The 17,927-nt window shown below is 39.2% G+C and overlaps 1 protein-coding gene across 1 annotated transcript; it reads left to right on the forward strand.

Moving 5' to 3' along the window:
- Nucleotides 1–3: 3 nt before the first annotated feature.
- On the forward strand, nucleotides 4–16,281 carry LOC146163453 (ceramide glucosyltransferase-like). The gene is made up of 8 exons (XM_083383110.1): nucleotides 4–153; nucleotides 298–436; nucleotides 557–659; nucleotides 911–1,125; nucleotides 1,516–1,697; nucleotides 2,095–2,181; nucleotides 13,336–13,525; nucleotides 15,196–16,281. The coding sequence occupies exons 1-8, from the start codon at nucleotides 44–46 to the stop codon at nucleotides 15,367–15,369; spliced, it is 1,200 nt and encodes a 399-aa protein (XP_083239236.1). The 5' UTR covers nucleotides 4–43; the 3' UTR covers nucleotides 15,370–16,281.
- Nucleotides 16,282–17,927: the final 1,646 nt, after the last annotated feature.

Raw genomic sequence — 17,927 nt, forward strand, 5'->3', positions numbered from 1 at the left:
AGTTTCGTTATTTAGGGCTATTTAATTACCTTAAAATACCGCCATGTCTTGGTGGTACATTTCCTTCGTTTACCTCACAGAAGGCTTAGCTGCCTTTGGAATAGGATTGGAAATGGCACTTCTTACAATGCACTTTTTGTCAATTATTTATTCGTAAGTTTGCAATTTTTATTCTTATTTTTGGTCACATGATTATCTATTCATATCTTTCTGTATTTAGCCTAATGATAAGAAATGGTATAACTAAAGTATTTAGCTGTAACGTTTCATTTTTTTGAAACTGTTTCATTTTTTTAGAAAACTTTATATGAATAAAAAGCCGCCAGATCTCATGAAAGCAGAGATTGAGGGTGTTTCGTTGTTGAAGCCTTTAAAAGGAGTTGACCCAAATTTAGAAGACAATTTGGAAACCTTTTTCGAATTGGATTATCCGCAGGTATGAGTTTTTAGTTACATGACAGAATATTTAGTTGTACCTTAATTGTTTTGTCATTGCTGGAATACATACCTGATTATTGGCAACCTGACTTATAAACTATCAAATTTTTTTTGGCAGTTTGAAATATTGTTTTGTATACAAGATGATGATGATCCTGCAGTAGAGGTTTGTCGAAGATTGATAAGCAAACATCCAAACATCGATGCCAGAATAGTTTTAGGTTAGCTTCTATTATGTTTAAAAATCAAACATTTGTAATTAGAATAAATACACACAAAAAGGCAATAAATTTGAGTCCAGCATGGAAAATATTTTAGTTTAAATTCAAACCATGTCTTTAATTAACATAACAAAAAGGACTCCCAATTTGATGTTATTAATTTTGTATTCAGTTAACATTAAATATAGTACTATATAAACAATAAGGTATGATGATTTTGATAGCTTAACCAAACACAAGCTTTTATTTAGGTGGTAAAAAAGTTGGTGCCAATCCGAAAATTAACAACCTTGCTCCCGCATACGAAACCATGAAGTATAACTACTTTTGGATATGCGACTCTGGCATAAGAGTTCTGCCCTTAACTCTGCGAGACATGGTATCAAAAATGACTGACAAAGTTGCTTTGGTACACGCTGTTCCATACACGTCAAACAGAAAGGGATTTTCAAGCACTGTTGAAAAGGTATTTATTGATTGAACTAATAATCAGATTATATTTTGTATATCTTGTTTATTACAATAACAAATAATAGTTAGTTATTTTGGGTTGTTGCTGTTCAAATCTTGGTATGTAATTTATTTATGTAACTTGTCTGTCATATATTGATACAACATAATTTGTTTGTATAGTTTAGCTTGTAGCAGATTGATAATTATTAACCACAACTTATAGCGACCAAATTCTAAGGCATTTATTTAAATTTAAGCTTTTTATATATTTCTATAACACTATAAACAGATCGACTGCAATGGAAATATGGGCGTTACTGTTCACTGATTTAGCCAGTTTTTTTTTTATGTAGTAATGTGCAATTACCTTTTTGTGTGGAACTATTAATTGCTTCCATTACAGATCTATTTCGGTACGCAACATACACGGGTCTACATCAGTGCAAACCTAACGGGCGTGATATGCATGACTGGGATGTCAACATTGTTGCGAAAAGACTATTTTGACAAATGCACAGGCGGTCTGTCGAAGCTTTCGCAATACATTGCTGAGGATTATTTCATGGCCAAATTTTTGTCAGACAAGTATGTCAATTTGTTTTCAAAACAATCTAGAAATTGTTTTCTGTAGCTTGAATACATGATTCATTCGAATTAAGAAACTAACGAGGCCTATTTTATAAGGCGTAATAAATATTTCTGTAATATTTTAAGAAATTATTTTATGTTTTATACCTGTTTTTGCAAACAGTCTTAAGATCAACTGATACGGAAGCAAGATTCTTTATTTTCCATTTTATTGTCTTTAGGAGATTTCTTACTTGCCAAAGTGTGTTAGCTTGAATACATTTATTATTGCTTTAACACTCTCCTGTCAAAGTTACATTTTCTAAATGCACACACTACTATTCCAATGTTGTGTTACTATTAAATGGTACATCTGTTAGGTTCTACAACTCCTGTTTTATATCCTTGTTTATAGTGGTTACAAGCTAACATTAGCATCATACCCAGCGCTACAAAACTCTGGCAACTACGGAATTGGCAACTTTGTATACCGTATGGTCAGGTAAGATTATCCTAACGGTTTAGATACATTATTGGTAATATACTATTGTACTGTGGTAAGATTCAACAATGAAAAATCCCTTATGCAGCTGGAACTTAAAAAGGGCATTTTTGGCATAGGTTTAACTAAGGTTTTTTGTGTCACTGTAGGAAATCTGGCTATCCTGGAAAGAATTTAATTGGCTTGACAGTGAGGCTTATTATTAATTTAAAAGCTTTACAGCAGAGTGCCATTGATTGTGTTTTGTCTGGTCTACCAACCCACACAAATCACTGTACCGAGGCATTGTCATTTGCATCTGTCAATTGATTTGCTAGATGTCCATTGATTGGTATTTATGACATGTAGACAACTATTTTTTGGCGTGTTTGTATGGTTAGTATTAGGCAAGTCAGCAAATCAGTTAACATGCGAAATTGCTCTTCATTGTAGTAAGAATATCAAAAGCCCAAAAAGAAGTAGGTATAATTTTGAACGTTTCGATTAGATCTTTATTCATTTTCAACATCCTGTATGCGCCTTGATATTCTTACTACGTCTTAATACAACTCTCCGTGTGTTCACAAGTATTTTCCCGTCGTTGAACGATAGTGTGTTGGTTGCCTGACTGTGGTAGCCTTAAAACCCTTTGTTCAACGACTGTTACAAAGCGACATACTCTTTAGGTTTAACCAGTAGTTAAAAACACGCCTTTTCGGACAAGAGGATTTGCGTCACTTTGTCGTTGCTCAAATACGGCCAAAGTTGTCATACTTTGGTGACGAATGGTTGCATTGATAGACAACCATTCGTCATTCAGGCCAGTTAGCATGTTTACAAACACACTTCGTCAGAAACGGGCGCTTAATTATTGGTAACTCGTATTCTTGCCATTTTACGCGGCGCGCAAAAGAAAATAACGAGGGATTGATTGAAAAGACGCATACATGTTATCTTTGCCCATTCAATGTTTTGTCAGGTTATTGCGAAAGGCTTCGTAAGCCAGTCATAGTTGGTAGGCAACTGCGCAACAATACACATTGCTGAATTCACAAGGCCCAGGGCAGGGGCTGTTACATTGCGTCTTGCCTGTTTCTCTGTGACCTAAACAGGTGCCTCCCATGTTTTAACACATATTACGCAATTACGCAAAATATGGAAGTTTGGAGTGCTTGCTATCTTCGTGTCTGTTCTGTGGCCCGGGATGACTGCCAGTCATAAAACAACCCAAACCCATTAACGACTTGTCTTGTGGTGTTACGAGCGAAGAAAGTTAATGGTCTTAATAGCGAATCCGTTTTTCAGGGCTCCATCGATGCTGAAGCGTATGAATTATACACGCATCGTTTTACGGCCCTTCACTGTTTTCATACTGCATAATACACTCATATCTAACTCTGATCTAACGTAAAAAAACAAAAGTGGCCTCATGCTAATTGATCCGAGTGTAAACGTATGAATTATAAACGCGTTGTTTTTTCCCCGTGACTTCATCTCTAAACGGGAAAAGTGTTTCTGCTGCATATTTATACCGAAGCAAGCATGAAACCAGTCGCATTTAAAAGGAATTTCCACTTGTGCGAGTCAAAATCCCACCGACCGCTGTATATGTATATTTAGAATGGGTAGCCGCGCGCTGTTGCACAGTGAGCAGTTCGCAGACATGCCGTACAGCACTTCCTTGACACTTTCCAGCAGAACTGTAAATGTCGCAGCAGGTTGAGAGACGCCGAAGGGTAATTGCGCCACCAACACAACATTTGTCGCTGTTGCGGTTTGTCAAAGGGATGTTGCTAATTACAACTGGTTGAAACCCGTTGCAGGCAAAAACCTCTTCCCTAAGCTGGGGATGCATTATCGCAATGCGCAGTCTTAACGTCGTCACGCGCGCCATTAAACCGATTAGAACGTTGCGTGATCGTTTAAACTGCAACTGGGACGTTCCTACAACCTGCTGTTAAACTCCAACACCCCTAATACAACACGCTTTCCCAGTGTTCTAGCTGAGTGGTTTCCAAACTTTTTACGTATAATTTGACTTAGAATAATTTCTTGGTGATTCTCGGTTCTAAAATTAACGAAAATTTAGAAAGTTCATTAAGTCACTAACGTAAAACAAGGTTTATTGAGAGGGGTGCAATTGCTTCGCCTTATTTCACTAACCTATTTAGGCTTGGGTATAGAAACAAAAACAACAGCTCAAGCAAGATTTGCGCATTGGTAAAAACACACAGATTTTCCTGCAGCAGTTCTGGAAGCATCCGCCTCCTTATATTTCCTTCCGCCTTTTTTTGTTTACTGAAGAGGTGCCGTTTCCGAAGCCGGTGCAATACGGTCTAAAAATGGGATCCAGGCGCTTTTAAAGTGGCCACGAAAACTGGCCCGGTATAGCATGAGGTGAAAATCCCAGGAAAAAGCCGCGTTTTAATATGCGCCGGATTTCACGCGGTTGGAAATTACTTCTGTCCTTCCAACGCCCTGCTTCGAAATTAAAATTTCATGTGCATGGCTCGTCGCACCTTGCCGCGTTTTGTTATTTCTTCTGCGCTCTATCGTGTGTAATTTCGTGGCTTCGACCAACGCGTGTTCGCGTGACTAGAAATGTTTGGCAAAAGTTATGCCGTTGTGTAAAAATGTACATTGAGTGTATCATTCAACTTGTATGTGTGTTGGTCTTGGTTTATACAAAAAAAGACCTTGGTAGTTGGTACAGTGCAACCCTATTTTTTATTCCTTTGACGCAGACACTTTTTTCTGTTGATGAAAGCAATTTCTTAGTCACATATTTTTGGAGAAAAACCAAAGTTTTCACTTCGCCGTTTTTAAAGTGATTTACAGGTCGTAAAACTAAAAGCCATCTCTGTGACTGATTTTTACTATTAGGCACTTGTTAAATGGTCACGTAGTTATTCACTTAATTTTGTTACTGTCTATGTTTTCACTTTTTTTCCATACCCCCATGACTTTTGACAGCCTTGCCATCTTATGGCTGCCACACTTGAACAATTGTGAGTTGACTTAAACCAGCTAATTTCAAGTCAATTGTAGGACTCCACAAACAATCAACGTCGCTTCAAATTCGGTTTTAATTTTGTTTGATAGAGTTTTTATATATTTTTTACCAATTCCCAACTTGAAAGTGAAGCAAAACGACTAATATTTCACAAATCGCAAGAGGATTGTTACAAAATCTTTGAATCTTTAAATTTCTTTGAGTCCAATTACATATTAAACACCCTATGTTTTTTCTAAAAATTTTGAATAGTGTTTGAAATTATTTTGTGCCCGGCATAGGTTGTGTTTTTTCAAGTGCCTTGAAAAAAACAATTACAATTTTTAATTGTGCTGACCATGGCATTCATACCGTTTTGTTTTCGAATTTGTTAAAAAAAAAGTCGAGCGATCCATTTTTTGGCCAAAACCTTAAAATTTTTTTTAAATTTTCTTAAAATTTTTTTTTTTTTTTTAATTTTTAAATTTTCTTTGAAAAGTCCTAAAATGTCCAAAAATTATATTTTTTTAAATGTGTGCCAACACTGCGCAACTAGACGCCTAAAAGAACTACTTAAGCATGAGGGATAAGCGATGCCGTGCGTTCCAGTCCGTTTGTTTCGGCGTTTGTGGCAAATGTCCAAGGTTCCATGCGGATGCTTTCTGAGGATTAGGCGACTGCGAGCATATGCCCAACCTACACTCGATTAAAAACTATACTATGCTAATCATGCTCCCAAACGAGTCCTGATCTTAAAAAACCAAAGAATTTTTTTTATCTTTAATGTATGTCTGGGTTCGTAAATGATGTGCGCTGTTATTTCTAATGTACGTTCGTTAAAAAAAATAGGCTAGCCATGCTCTCAAACGAGTCAAGATCTTAAAAAAAAACAAAGTGTTGTTATAATTTGTTTATTTGAGGGGTTTCTTGGTTCGTAAATAAATAGCCTGGCCGCTGTCAATATTAATGTGCATCGGTTTATAAAACTGCGCTTGTTGTGCTTATTTCTAAAGATTTTCTAAATTTTCTAAAGATTTTCCACTACAGTAGTATTAAGGCAGGGGATCTTAAACTGGGTGCCATGGACACCTTTGGGGTTCGTTAACTAGTTTTGAGGGAATGCACAAAGGTTTAATTTATGCTTAGTGTGTAATTCAAATTAGAACACATTTTTCTATAAATCTAAAAATATTTCCACCAAACTGTTGTTTTCCTTGCCTTTCGGTAACAATTTGTGAGGAGTTAGCGTCCGCTGTACAAGATTTTTATCAGTAGTTCCCGTTTTTTTACCTACAACTATTTTCGTCGCCCGAGGCTGTTTCGTCTACTTACGTAAAACCGCCCAGAATTCTAACTCTGTGCCGCGAACGACAAGTTTTTTCCAATTCGCACAAACTGATGTCCATGATAACAGTTCCTGGTGTTCTTCTGTTTTTTTAAGCTGGTCTAGCCGGTTTTTTCTTTGAAGTCTGTGTTATCGTGTTACGAGCCCAGTTTTCACAGCTGTCATACAAATGTATAAAAAGCAATTTTTGTACCAAATCGGAAAACGACTGGATACGTTAAGTTTCCTTTTTAGAATTGACCAAACAAATTATTTTGTTATGCCAGTGTGGGCGTCACACAAAGGCCAGTTAGAAAACGACAAACAACAGGATGTCAAAGAAATCCATATCCCATCCACTGTGGACCAGCAGTGCTTAAATCAGTATAAGTCACATCGGCTGTTTTGTGACACAACACCCACCGACTTTTCCGTTAAGGAAATCTGTTTTGTTGTGTAACGTGCACCCGCGTGACTTAAACATTTAGTCGCCCAGAGTTTCGAATAAACCTCCGTTAAGATACGTGACACACGCTTTTCCGACCTACTCAACAAAATTGTCTGTATTCAAGATGAAGATTTTCGAGTGTGTAGTACAACTACCATGAGTTGACGAAGCGAAAGTCATTTTTTGCTATCCTAGCATCAATTTTTTTTCGGAAATTGAGTTTTCATTATCCTTCCAGTAATTGTTTTGTAAAATAATACCACGAAACGCCTTCTTGATGACGTATCCACAGAAAAGGCAACCATCCCAAGATCGTATGCTAAATCTTATATTTGCGTTTCAATTTCGCAGCGGTTTATACCCCTTAGGCTTAAACTGTATTACGCCAACTAAAAGCCAACGTGACGCATTGCACGTGCCTCTTTGAGGATGAATCACAAGACAGTGTTAACATATATGTGGGGGTAGGTGGTTCTTAGCGCAAGTGGACTATTTTATATAGTTATTTATATATAGCAACCTAATTCCTTCGGTACTGCAAAGTAGGGAAGCGACAAAAAATGCGAGGCATGACACGGCGTATTGAAAAAGCCGCCCCGTAGCCTGCATTCCTGGCCAATTACTAACTTCTTCGTTGACTTCCGCCGTTAAAACTTTGTTTTGGGTGCATTTTTGGTTTCTACCCGACCGTGAAGCGCCCAGTCGAGCGAAAAGCGGCTACACGTAGACTACAACTATGGGATCAATGCACAAGGGTGGCCTGCCTCTTAACTTCAATCTGTCCCCGTAGGCTGTTCTACAATCACGCTGCGAACTTGCGCTACGCAGTAGTTCCGAAGTGAACTTTGTCACCCACTATCGTAGTGCGACGATTATCGAACCCTCGTTAACTTTGGCAGTCAATATAAATTCTCGCTGTCGGTGAGTAAGGACAAACTTAACGGTCTATTCCAGGGGTGGGCAAATGTATTCAATGGAAGAGCTAATTGCAGAAAATACAAGCACCAAAAGCCTCAAAATTATTTCAATACAAAAACGGTAAACAATGCATGTTCAGCCATAATAACAAAATTGTAATGTAACACAACGGCAATAATTAACACAATAATAATAACGGTAATAAGACAATAGCACGCACAATATTTATCGATATCAGTCTTTCGTTAACTAACTCGTCGGATTCTATGTCAAGTGTTTCGTCATAAACGAAATGCTGGCCTAAATAAAGAACACAAAAAGAGAGAAACGTTCATAAACGGTACTCTGGTAACTTATACAATTTTTGGGGGATTTTTACGATTCGACTAGAAGAGCCACAAAAAACATGCCGGCGAGCCGCAGTTTGCCCACTCCTGGTCTACTCATTGCTTCCTGTATGGAAGATATTGTTCGAATTGGTTGCTTGTGCTCTTAGAAAAAGTTCGACGCTATCCCGCTTATAGGATGCGCTAAAGTTAATTCCACGAATCCGTACGATTTCCTTAGTCTAAACTGGCGGTTGCAGTACACCGACACACCTCTTTCCTGGCCACAAGAGTAGTTTGGAATTTCTTATTCATCCATCCGTCGCATTGTGATGACGTGGCTGAGAATTTAAACGCTACAATTCTATGTCTTTTTTTTCAAGCCAGTAAAATACTTGACCGACTTGTATTTACGTTGCTTGGGCAAAGGTTTTCAGTTGAGATTTGTCAAAAATTATATTCCCGGAAGGCTTTTGTCATATATTTGAAAAAAAAATAAATACCGATATCGTAACGTTTTAAATTCGACGTATGGCGATTTAAAAAGGCTTTATTGACCAACACAGTTTAATTTAAATCCAGCGTTCGTGGTCTGTAGCATTTGCACAGCGATACCTCAGAAAAGGCCTGTGACGATGTGACGTGGTATTGACTCAAGGCGAAAGCGGCCTGTTTCTCCCATATTTCGCTTGTCTCAACCCTTTCTTGACTGTAGTAGAGCAAAGCAAACGCGAGCGAGCGAACGAACCAAACAAAAGCCGGCTCCTTTCGCGTTCGCGTTGGTCATCTATTGTGGCCCTTTAGCTAGCGCAGAATGACTCAGGACCTATGCGCTGCCGTGGCAACTCGCAAAGAAAACAGTCCGCTATATAATGACGCGGACGCCCTTTGCTCCACATAGACGCAGGTAGCTCGAAATTCAAGCCGCCGCTCTCTATGTTGAAGCGAATGAAGCGCGTGTGCGTACAACAGCCTACGCCAGTCGGCCGCACTCAAGCACTCAAAAGAAATGACGTAAGCCTTTTGAGAACTAACGAGCGATTGCGTTTGAATCACGCGCCGGGTCGACCGCACACGTGATGGGCGCGTGATCACTACTGACGTTCAATCAGCCCAAGTTTTTCGCGCTACTGGCTACTGCTGCTGGAAAGAACGATTTCTTCTTTCTGTTCGCACGCCGTTCGTGTATTTTGCGGCCATAACGACCGAGCTCGTAAATAAATAATAGAGCTGACCGGATTCGGCCTCGTACAGTTTTAAAGTGATTTTTTCCAACATAGTGTAACCTTCATTTTCCATTAAGTTACACCAGAAAAGTGTGCGTGCCTTAATTATCAACCGCGTTTCATAAATCCATAGCATTAGGAAGGCTGAGCCTCGATTTAATTGGTTCACTTGGGCAGAAATCCTTTTAGGGAGTCGCACAACCATCGGCAAACACTGTATGTCGGTTAAATTTTAACTGGCGATGTGCGGGCGTCGTACCCTGGCCAATATTACGCAGCCTAGGCAAACAATTGACGCGAATCGAACACGGCCTGAATCGCTCGGTCGTTAAAATAGACCAGACCACCTTTTTTGACCCTTAAGTTTTGTGACCTTTTTCTTGTTCCGACCTTTGTGTCGATTAAGAAAACCGTCCGAAGTTACAAATAATTTTTTTAAGAAAGCAAGCCGACCCAAATTTAGGCATTTATAAAAAAAATCTGCTTTAAACCACCCTTTTTTTACCCTTACTTTGTGCCTTTTTCTTGTTCCAGCCTTAGGGTCGATTAAGAAAACCACCCAAGCTAAAATTGTTATTAAAAAAAGTCAAGTCGGCACAAAATTAACAATTAAAAAAAATGTTTTCATAACTGTTACTGAAAGACTATGATGAGACAGCCTTTTTGAAAGGACTGTTTCCACAAAAGGCTAGTTAAGGAAAAAAAACTAATCACTTCGAAAGCTCCTTGATCGGATGCTTAAAAATCGCTCATGTAAAATATCATGCCAATGGTGTAAGTAAAGTACGATTTTGAATAAACTCACCAACCAACCTTTTGGGGGTGACTTATGTAAGTCAATGTTTGCGACAAACACCGAAGTTTGCTGTATGATATATCGAAATGAGCCAGTTGCTAAGTTGGTACTGCCTTATTTGCTCAAGCCATGTAAGCCCCTGTCGTGCTGGGCCTGTTTCATTTTTTCCTGTTTCCGTTCTTGCGGTGAAGCGACAGTGGGAGCTAAAACCTGATTGTGATGTAATAGTTGATGCGCGTAACGCTGAGTTTATGTCGCGTTTCCGCGTTCGAAAGGACTTCCTTGACTGCTAAATTTCACACGCTTTAGTGGCAACACTCTCACGCCACTAGCGTAAAAGGAACCGCTTGTAGTTTATCGCCAGGTCATCCGGTTCATTTATATTTTACTGACGACGGGCAGTTGGCTTGACAATGCAGTTATACGAGGACATAATCAAATACCACATTGGAACTATGTAAGGTTTTATAAGTCTTTGTTGCATTGTTCTGTTCACGCTTTGAACACTCTTCTACACTCAACTTTTCATAATTACATAATATCATTTGGTTTCAAACACAAATCGACTTATGTTGAAAATAAATAAAGAGTTATTCGAAACGTTCACAATTATACCTATACTTCTGTATGGGCTTTGATATTTTTTAAAGTCGACTAACTTTGCGTTTCTGCAAGAAATAAGGTTGCGAGCCGTATTTAAAACGTTGTTAACTTAATAATTACGAAATAAGGAAGCATACAAAACAAACATTCAACACATATTATAGTGAGCTTTATAAAATTTCGTTTAGTTAAAGTTTTATTAAACTGTAGGTAATATTTTCATCTGACAAACATTCAGTTAAAACAGTGTTTCTCTACTCCTGTCGCGACCCAAAAATTGTGTGCCGTTAATGGAGATTGGTTCTTAGAAATTTTGTCACCAAAGCTTTAGCTGATATTCCTAATATTTGGGTCGCCACGAAAAAAGTTTAGAAACATTTTGTTAATAAATAACCGTGTTATCAGGAAGCATTCCCTGGGTAGGAGGAATCAACGAACATCTTTATGTGACCCATCCTACATATAATATGTCCTATATTTTTTACTTAATTTACACAAAATCAACGATCGAAGGTTGCGAAAAACTACTAGCGAAAAAAAAAATTGGAGCTGGATTTAGCCATATTGTCCCTCCTCCCTCTTCCAGGAGAACGTAACAAAGAGGAAATGATTCTGTTTGCGTCCAAAGAATGTCCTAGCACTGCTGGGTTAATCCAGCTGGTCCCATACAACCTTACTAGGCACGCCCAGCCAAAACCAAAAGTTGATTCACTGTATTGTGTAGAACAAAATATGTCTTGCAAAGGCGACCCTTCCTATCTGTTTTTTTGTATTCATAGTAGTGACAGCACTTTTAGTATCGTGGTGAAAGACGGCGTTTCTCAGCGGTGGCCGTCCCCTGGGGCCTAACAGGCCAGTCTTTGTAGTGCCACATCATTAAAATATAAATTTGTGCTTTTCTTTAGGATTTCAGAGACCTCTTCTGAGACTTTCCGTAACTTGTCTGTTAAATTAGACCGAGGTGTACAATTGTTTGGGGACAATCTAACCAGTCACCCTGTATAAAAGGTTAAAAACCGATGTTCTTCACCTGACGCTGTATATAATTGCTCAAGACAAATTACATGTTATCTTTTATAGTGGGACCCATCTCTAACACGAAATTGATCATAGCGTTGTGAGTTGTTTCAATTAGGGAAGACAGCCCTACCTCTTAAAAACCCATCATTGTACGATAGATAGCCGCTGTGTTAAATCACTGCAACTCAAGGCGGCCTTTGATCTGGTTAGCTGGGCCCTTTCCTTCGACGAACATCGTGCAAGTAATTTCCCGTTTGCTCTCACGCGCGTACAGTTGAGGAAATCAGTACACTGCTGTTATAGCCCATTCGCCGCCTGTTAGCAGTAATACGCTGATTGACAGCTCCAAGTAGGCACGTCACGTTTCATACGCTTTATTGCATCAAACCTTAATACGTGGCCGCCGCTTGCGCGTTGCAATATCAGGAAATGCGCATACATATATTCCCCCATGCCCCGACAGTATTTTTTAAGTCACTAATGGGTTTTCAAAAGCGGTAATTTGGTGATTTTTGTCGCATAACAGGGATCACATAACTACAGTAAATAAGCGGCGGCCACCATAACTACAGTAATTAATGAATGTGTCCTGTGGGGCTTCTTGTCCAAGAAACACACATTTAATAAAGTTTTATTACTTAATATATCTTCGGTTAGTTGTCTTGCCTCTGTATCTATCGGCTTGCTTACTATGTCAACTTCGAAGAGGATTAAGTTGCACCGATGCAATGTTGTGTCTTTATTCTTTCGTGTGATTGTTAGACGTAAACCAATCCCGTTGTGCCTTTATCTTGATTCGCAGCCCTGTTACTTGGACACTATTCACACTGTACTATATTTATCGTTTTGGTTGCGGACAAACTCAGGCGAAACTTATTCACAGCGCCCATGAAACGTCAGGTTTTCTTTATTGCGATGGAAAGCATGCCACCCCCGCCCTTCATTATCGGATATCTTGTCCATTTTGAAATTGATGCACACCTGATATGAACGAATACTCAACAGCGAGCATTTGAGCTGAAAGGAACATAAAAAAAATACTGACAAACCAGCCGCTGCGCATTAAGTGCAGGCCAAATATTGAAAAACAACAAAAGTAACCCTGTAACTCCCTGTCGATATGAATGCAGGATTAACTAAGAAGTAAAAGTTTCTTTGGTCCTTGTTTTATACCAAAAACAAATTTTTCTCCGATACATTTTATTTCGATAACGATACCGGATTTTGTAAATCTTAAATTTTCTCAACTTATTTTCAACAGGACTCATTGAAACCATTGCTATAATACGCAACATCACAGCCTCTTTATAAAATTGTGTCGAAGACGCGAAATTGCTTTTACTATATGTAGCGTTAAAACCTGTTGTAGAGTACTTTAAAACCATATTACCAAAAAAACGGCTGTTACAAATTTAATTTTGCCACCATTTTTTAAACCTAAAAAAAGTCTCCAAAAAAACTGCCCAAAATCTTGGAAAGCCAGTTCCACCGAACCCCAACCTTCACATCTTTCTTCCTCCAGGTGGACCAAGTTGCGGATGTACATGGTTCCTATCGCCGTGATCCTGGAACCCTTCTCCGAGTGCTTCCTTTCCGGACTGGTCTTCTCCTGGTCCTGTCTCCACTTCTTCTCCTGGAACATGTTGGTGGTTTTCCTCTACCACGTGCTAGTCTGGTTCGTGCTTGACTACATCCTTTTCCGTCAACTCGAGGTGGGAAATGTTTTTTTGTTCTTTCAACTTTTTATTTTTATTTTTTGGGGGGAGCATAATTGTTTGAAGTTGTAGTAAGACGTATGGTAAGAATATCAAAGCCAAATTTTATTCGTGTCAAAATAAAGAATCCGCGGCATGATTTTCTCGCTAAATCACTTGTCATCTTTAGAGGTCAAAGTTTGGCAATGCTGTTTATCTACATACGCGCGACCGGGCCTATAATTCATAGCCCAACTCGTCTTCGCTTAACAACCGCGGCTCGATAACTAAATGTAAACACACAACATTGCTGTCGGTGGTTCGTCCGTGACATCAGGTCATCGTTATGCGCAGCGCTTTTGCGACGGATGCTTGGTAGCATCGGAACTTAACTGACACCTGCATTTCGGTTTAGTCCGATGACTGTCCTGTTTTGTTTGATGACTGTTTCTCAGTCAAGTTTGTTGCCTAGCATTTTTGGCTGATATGCATGTCTTTAACTAGCGCAGGGCCATAAAGATCTTTTTCGTTAAAATTGTCTCTTAGGTTTGACTTATCATCGTCTTCTCACCATGTTGAAAATGAATAACAAGACAATTGACGCGTTCAAAACGTTAACTACTTTTATATGGGCTTTGATATTCCTACTAAACCTAACTAAAACCTTTGACCATTGTGCTTCAAGGTACTACTTTCGTTTGGCCTTTGTGTCCATTGTTCTTCTGTCACACCTTATTGAAATAAATGCTTAGTAAAACTGGGGCGCCATTTGTAAAACTTTAGTGAAAGAGGGACACAAGCCTACGATTGGAAAATGCACGCATTGATATAACAAAAGGTTGAAGCAATGTGTTTTTATTATTTTTATTTGTAGTGTTCAAACTAATATAGATCGGTGATGGGTAAATTTCGTTTCGAGGGCAATTTAACGGAAAATTGTGCCAAATGTCAAAACCGTCAAAGTCCTTAAAAAAACGGACAGAAAATTGCCAACAAAACTCTAAACCTTCTTGTTTGTGATCACAGAACGGGCACAGTTTGATGATCAAGTGCGACTCCCATTCCAAGTTAAAACAATTATTCAAAAAAGTGGCCTATTACCAGATAATATTAGAAATGTCCAACATCGTCCAAGGCGCTTAAAAATGGACAAAAAAACGAACAAAACCCTAAACCTTTATGTTCACAGAACGGTCATCTTATGATAAGCAAGTACGATTCCCATCAGCCGAGTTAAAACAACTATTTAAAAAGTGGCCTATTACCATATAATACGAGGTGTAAGACCGACCAAAGCGCTTTAAAATAGTCAAAATATACTGAACAACACCCTAACCCAGGGGTTCTTAAACCTTTTTTACCGCGGACTCCTGAAATTTTCTTTTATCTCGCGTGGACCACTGTAAGCAACAAAAATTAAAAAATGAAGTCATAAATTGACTTCACAGTACAAATAGACTTCATAAATTTGCTGATTTTGGTAAAAAATTGTGAAAGTGAAATGGAGTCTAAATACATTCAGTGGAAAGCCGTTTCATTTTTAATTAAATTGATTACTTCTTTAAATAAACACTAATATTTCAATTAGACCTTCATGGACCCCCTAAAACATCTTCACGGACCCCCAAAGGGGTCCATGGACTGCAGTTTAAGAACCCCTGCCCTAACCTAAACCTTTATGTTCACAGAACGGGCACCTTTTGATGAGCAAGTGCGACTTTCTTGTGGCCTGGTTTGTCCGCGAGACACTCACTCCCTACGTCATACTAATGGCCGCCTACGACCCGACCATCAACTGGAGGACGGGAAAGTACAGGCTCCGATGCGGAGGCAAGGCGGAGGAGGTCGTGCAGATGGTTTGATCCTCTCCTGCATCCACTGGAAGAGTCCGTTCCGTCGAAGGGATTTCCACGAAGATGCGGTTATCCCTTAAAAGGATGTCGCCCGAGTTGTGAGATCCTCCTATACTCCTAATGAGGTCATCCTAATGGTACAATTTCCTATGATCCTCCTCCTACCATAGAGGTGTTTAGGAACCAATGATGACCTCATGAAGAGGTTTTATCTCCAGAAGGACTCTTCCATAAAGGAATTCGGACTTCTTCCCGCCTCCACCATTATCCTCATTGTTCTTCAACTTGTCTCTTCCCCAGAAAAAGACGACGACGAATCATCCGCGACTATCGTGGTAATTTATACTCCTTTTCCTCAAAAGCTATTCGCGCGCCCGCCTGCAATACAGTTCGGGAAAACGAAAGAAACCCCCGCTATACTTTCGTGTTTATCTTTCTTTTTTTTTTTTTTACATTTGTTTTGCGAAGGCAGCATTGTGATGTCGGTGGTTGTCTCTCTTTCTCTCTCTATAAATGTTTTTTGTTTGTTGTTTTTTCGCCCACGGTTTAACGTCTTGCCTTGAAACGCCAACCACTTGAACGCAACAGCTAAGGTACGCGCCTCGCGAGGATTGCTATTTATTCACGAATATATTTCTATCCGTGCATACATTAAACTATACATATTAAATCTATACATGTATATATATATATTTATTTATATATGTAGTTTTGCAACACCGGCATCCGTAATGTAAAAACAAACCTACGTGTACATTATACAACTATAATTTTATACGTGTGGAGCGAAATTGGCCAATATTTATAGATTTCTGTAAATTTTCTTTTATACACACACGGTGCGAGTCGCATAGATGCTGTGCATTATTGTCAAAGCGGTCGTTCTAATTCTTATCATTTATACATTCAGAAAACTTAAAGCTCTGTCGAGACGCTGTAATCGTTGGCTTGATATGTCTCTTTTTAAAAGAAAACCCAAACATTTGTCAACTACAGTTAATTAAATGCGACACACTCGAAACGAAACGAACCAAACGGACATCATCCATGTGACAGCACCTAAGTCCTCGCTTTGTTTATTTTTTTTCTTATTTTGACGCCTTGTTTCATCCTTTCACCCCTGTTCATTACAAACGAAAGAGAAACCAAGCTCCGCCGCGCAAAACGCAAAGTCTACTGCTTTTGAAGAAAACTCGAACTTTTTCTCGCGCGCCATCGAATATTTTGGATGGCAGTAGCAGCGCTTTCTACCTTTTTTTCTGAACCTGTTTTGCGCGAAAACCTTCACAGCTCTGTTCGAAATGATGCCATACCATGGCTAATCGCACACACACACACGCACACATAAAGGCGCTTTTTCGATTAAAAACTCGAAACGCCCAACCTGCTTGTATATTTAAACGGCGACAGGTGAAGCACTCGCTTCTGCGGGAATCTGATCGATCTTTAACTCGATAAAAGAGCTTTTCTTCTTTTTCTCGATTTCGTTATCGATTCTGTTAAAATTCGCCGACGCGAGCAAACTAAAGACAGGCGCGTCTTGTAGTTCTGTTGGCGTCAGTGTGTGTTTTGACTTTAAAACTTTATATTTTGAACTCGATGTATGCGTTTTTTATCTGTTCCGTGTAACCTTTCGCAGACGCGCGTTGAAAACCTCTACTGTTAAACTAACATTCGACAGATTTCCAACGTTATAATTGATTTGTGTTGTGGAAATCGAAACGATCTATGCGCCTCCAGCGATTCTCGTCTGTTTTCAACGCAAAAGCCCGTCTTTGTTGTTTCTGTAAAATCGAAATTCGTGTTTTCCTTTCGCATCCCTTACTCCAACTCCAATCGATTTGTGCAGCAACGCCCACTTATTGGTGGTGACCTAATTTATCCCCGTTTATTTTGCACACGCCAGAAACCCGCACAACTACTCTAAATTGTGATTGTTCGCTCTACGAAAAGGTATGAACCGGAGGTAAAAAAAACCCTCAGTTCGTTTGTAATACTGTTGCTCTGAAATTCGCGAAATCGTCCGGATGTTTTATGCGCTCGGCCCTAATTACATTTTGTCGCGGTTTTCCAACTGTTTAAACTATATTTCATTGTGGTTCCCGACTGCGTTTGCTTCGATTCAAAAAATTGTGATCGTCGGAGATATTGCTTTTCGCGTTGCTGCGCTACAATCTTCCATCCTTATTTTTAAGGAAAATGCGGAACAGTCGGTAGAACTGCTGATTGCGCTATAATTACCGTAAAGCACCACTTGTGACGATTTTGTGCCTTAACCGTCTTCGCGAACCGGCCCGATCCCCGTTACAGTTCCATTGTAACCGTGTATTCAGTCGCAGTTCTTTCCGTACGTTGTTTTTCAGGCCGTTGCGCCGCTCTTCGAGTGTAGTTGGCCCCGCATGCTAGAAACCAGTATCCACCCAAAACGCTTCAAAAACAAAATTCCGCGATGACAACAGATTGATTGTGTTTTTGTGTCTATATTTTTTCTCGCATTTTGGGGGCCTTTCAATTACAACAGTGCTTTACCACTCCTGCAACTTTCTAAATACTTTGGTCATGTAATA

The sequence above is a fragment of the Ascidiella aspersa genome, chromosome 2 (genome assembly GCF_963924565.1).
Source record: "Ascidiella aspersa chromosome 2, kaAscAspe10.2, whole genome shotgun sequence".
NCBI lineage: Eukaryota > Metazoa > Chordata > Ascidiacea > Phlebobranchia > Ascidiidae > Ascidiella > Ascidiella aspersa.

Coding starts and splice junctions, on each gene's coding strand:
- LOC146163453 (XM_083383110.1), top strand. CDS start 44: ATGTCTTGGTGGTACATTTCCTTCGTTTACCTCACAGAAGGCTTAGCT. Junction 154..297: donor TTTTTGTCAATTATTTATTC/GTAAGTTTGCAA, acceptor TCATTTTTTTAG/AAAACTTTATATGAATAAAA. Junction 1,126..1,515: donor TTTCAAGCACTGTTGAAAAG/GTATTTATTGAT, acceptor CTTCCATTACAG/ATCTATTTCGGTACGCAACA.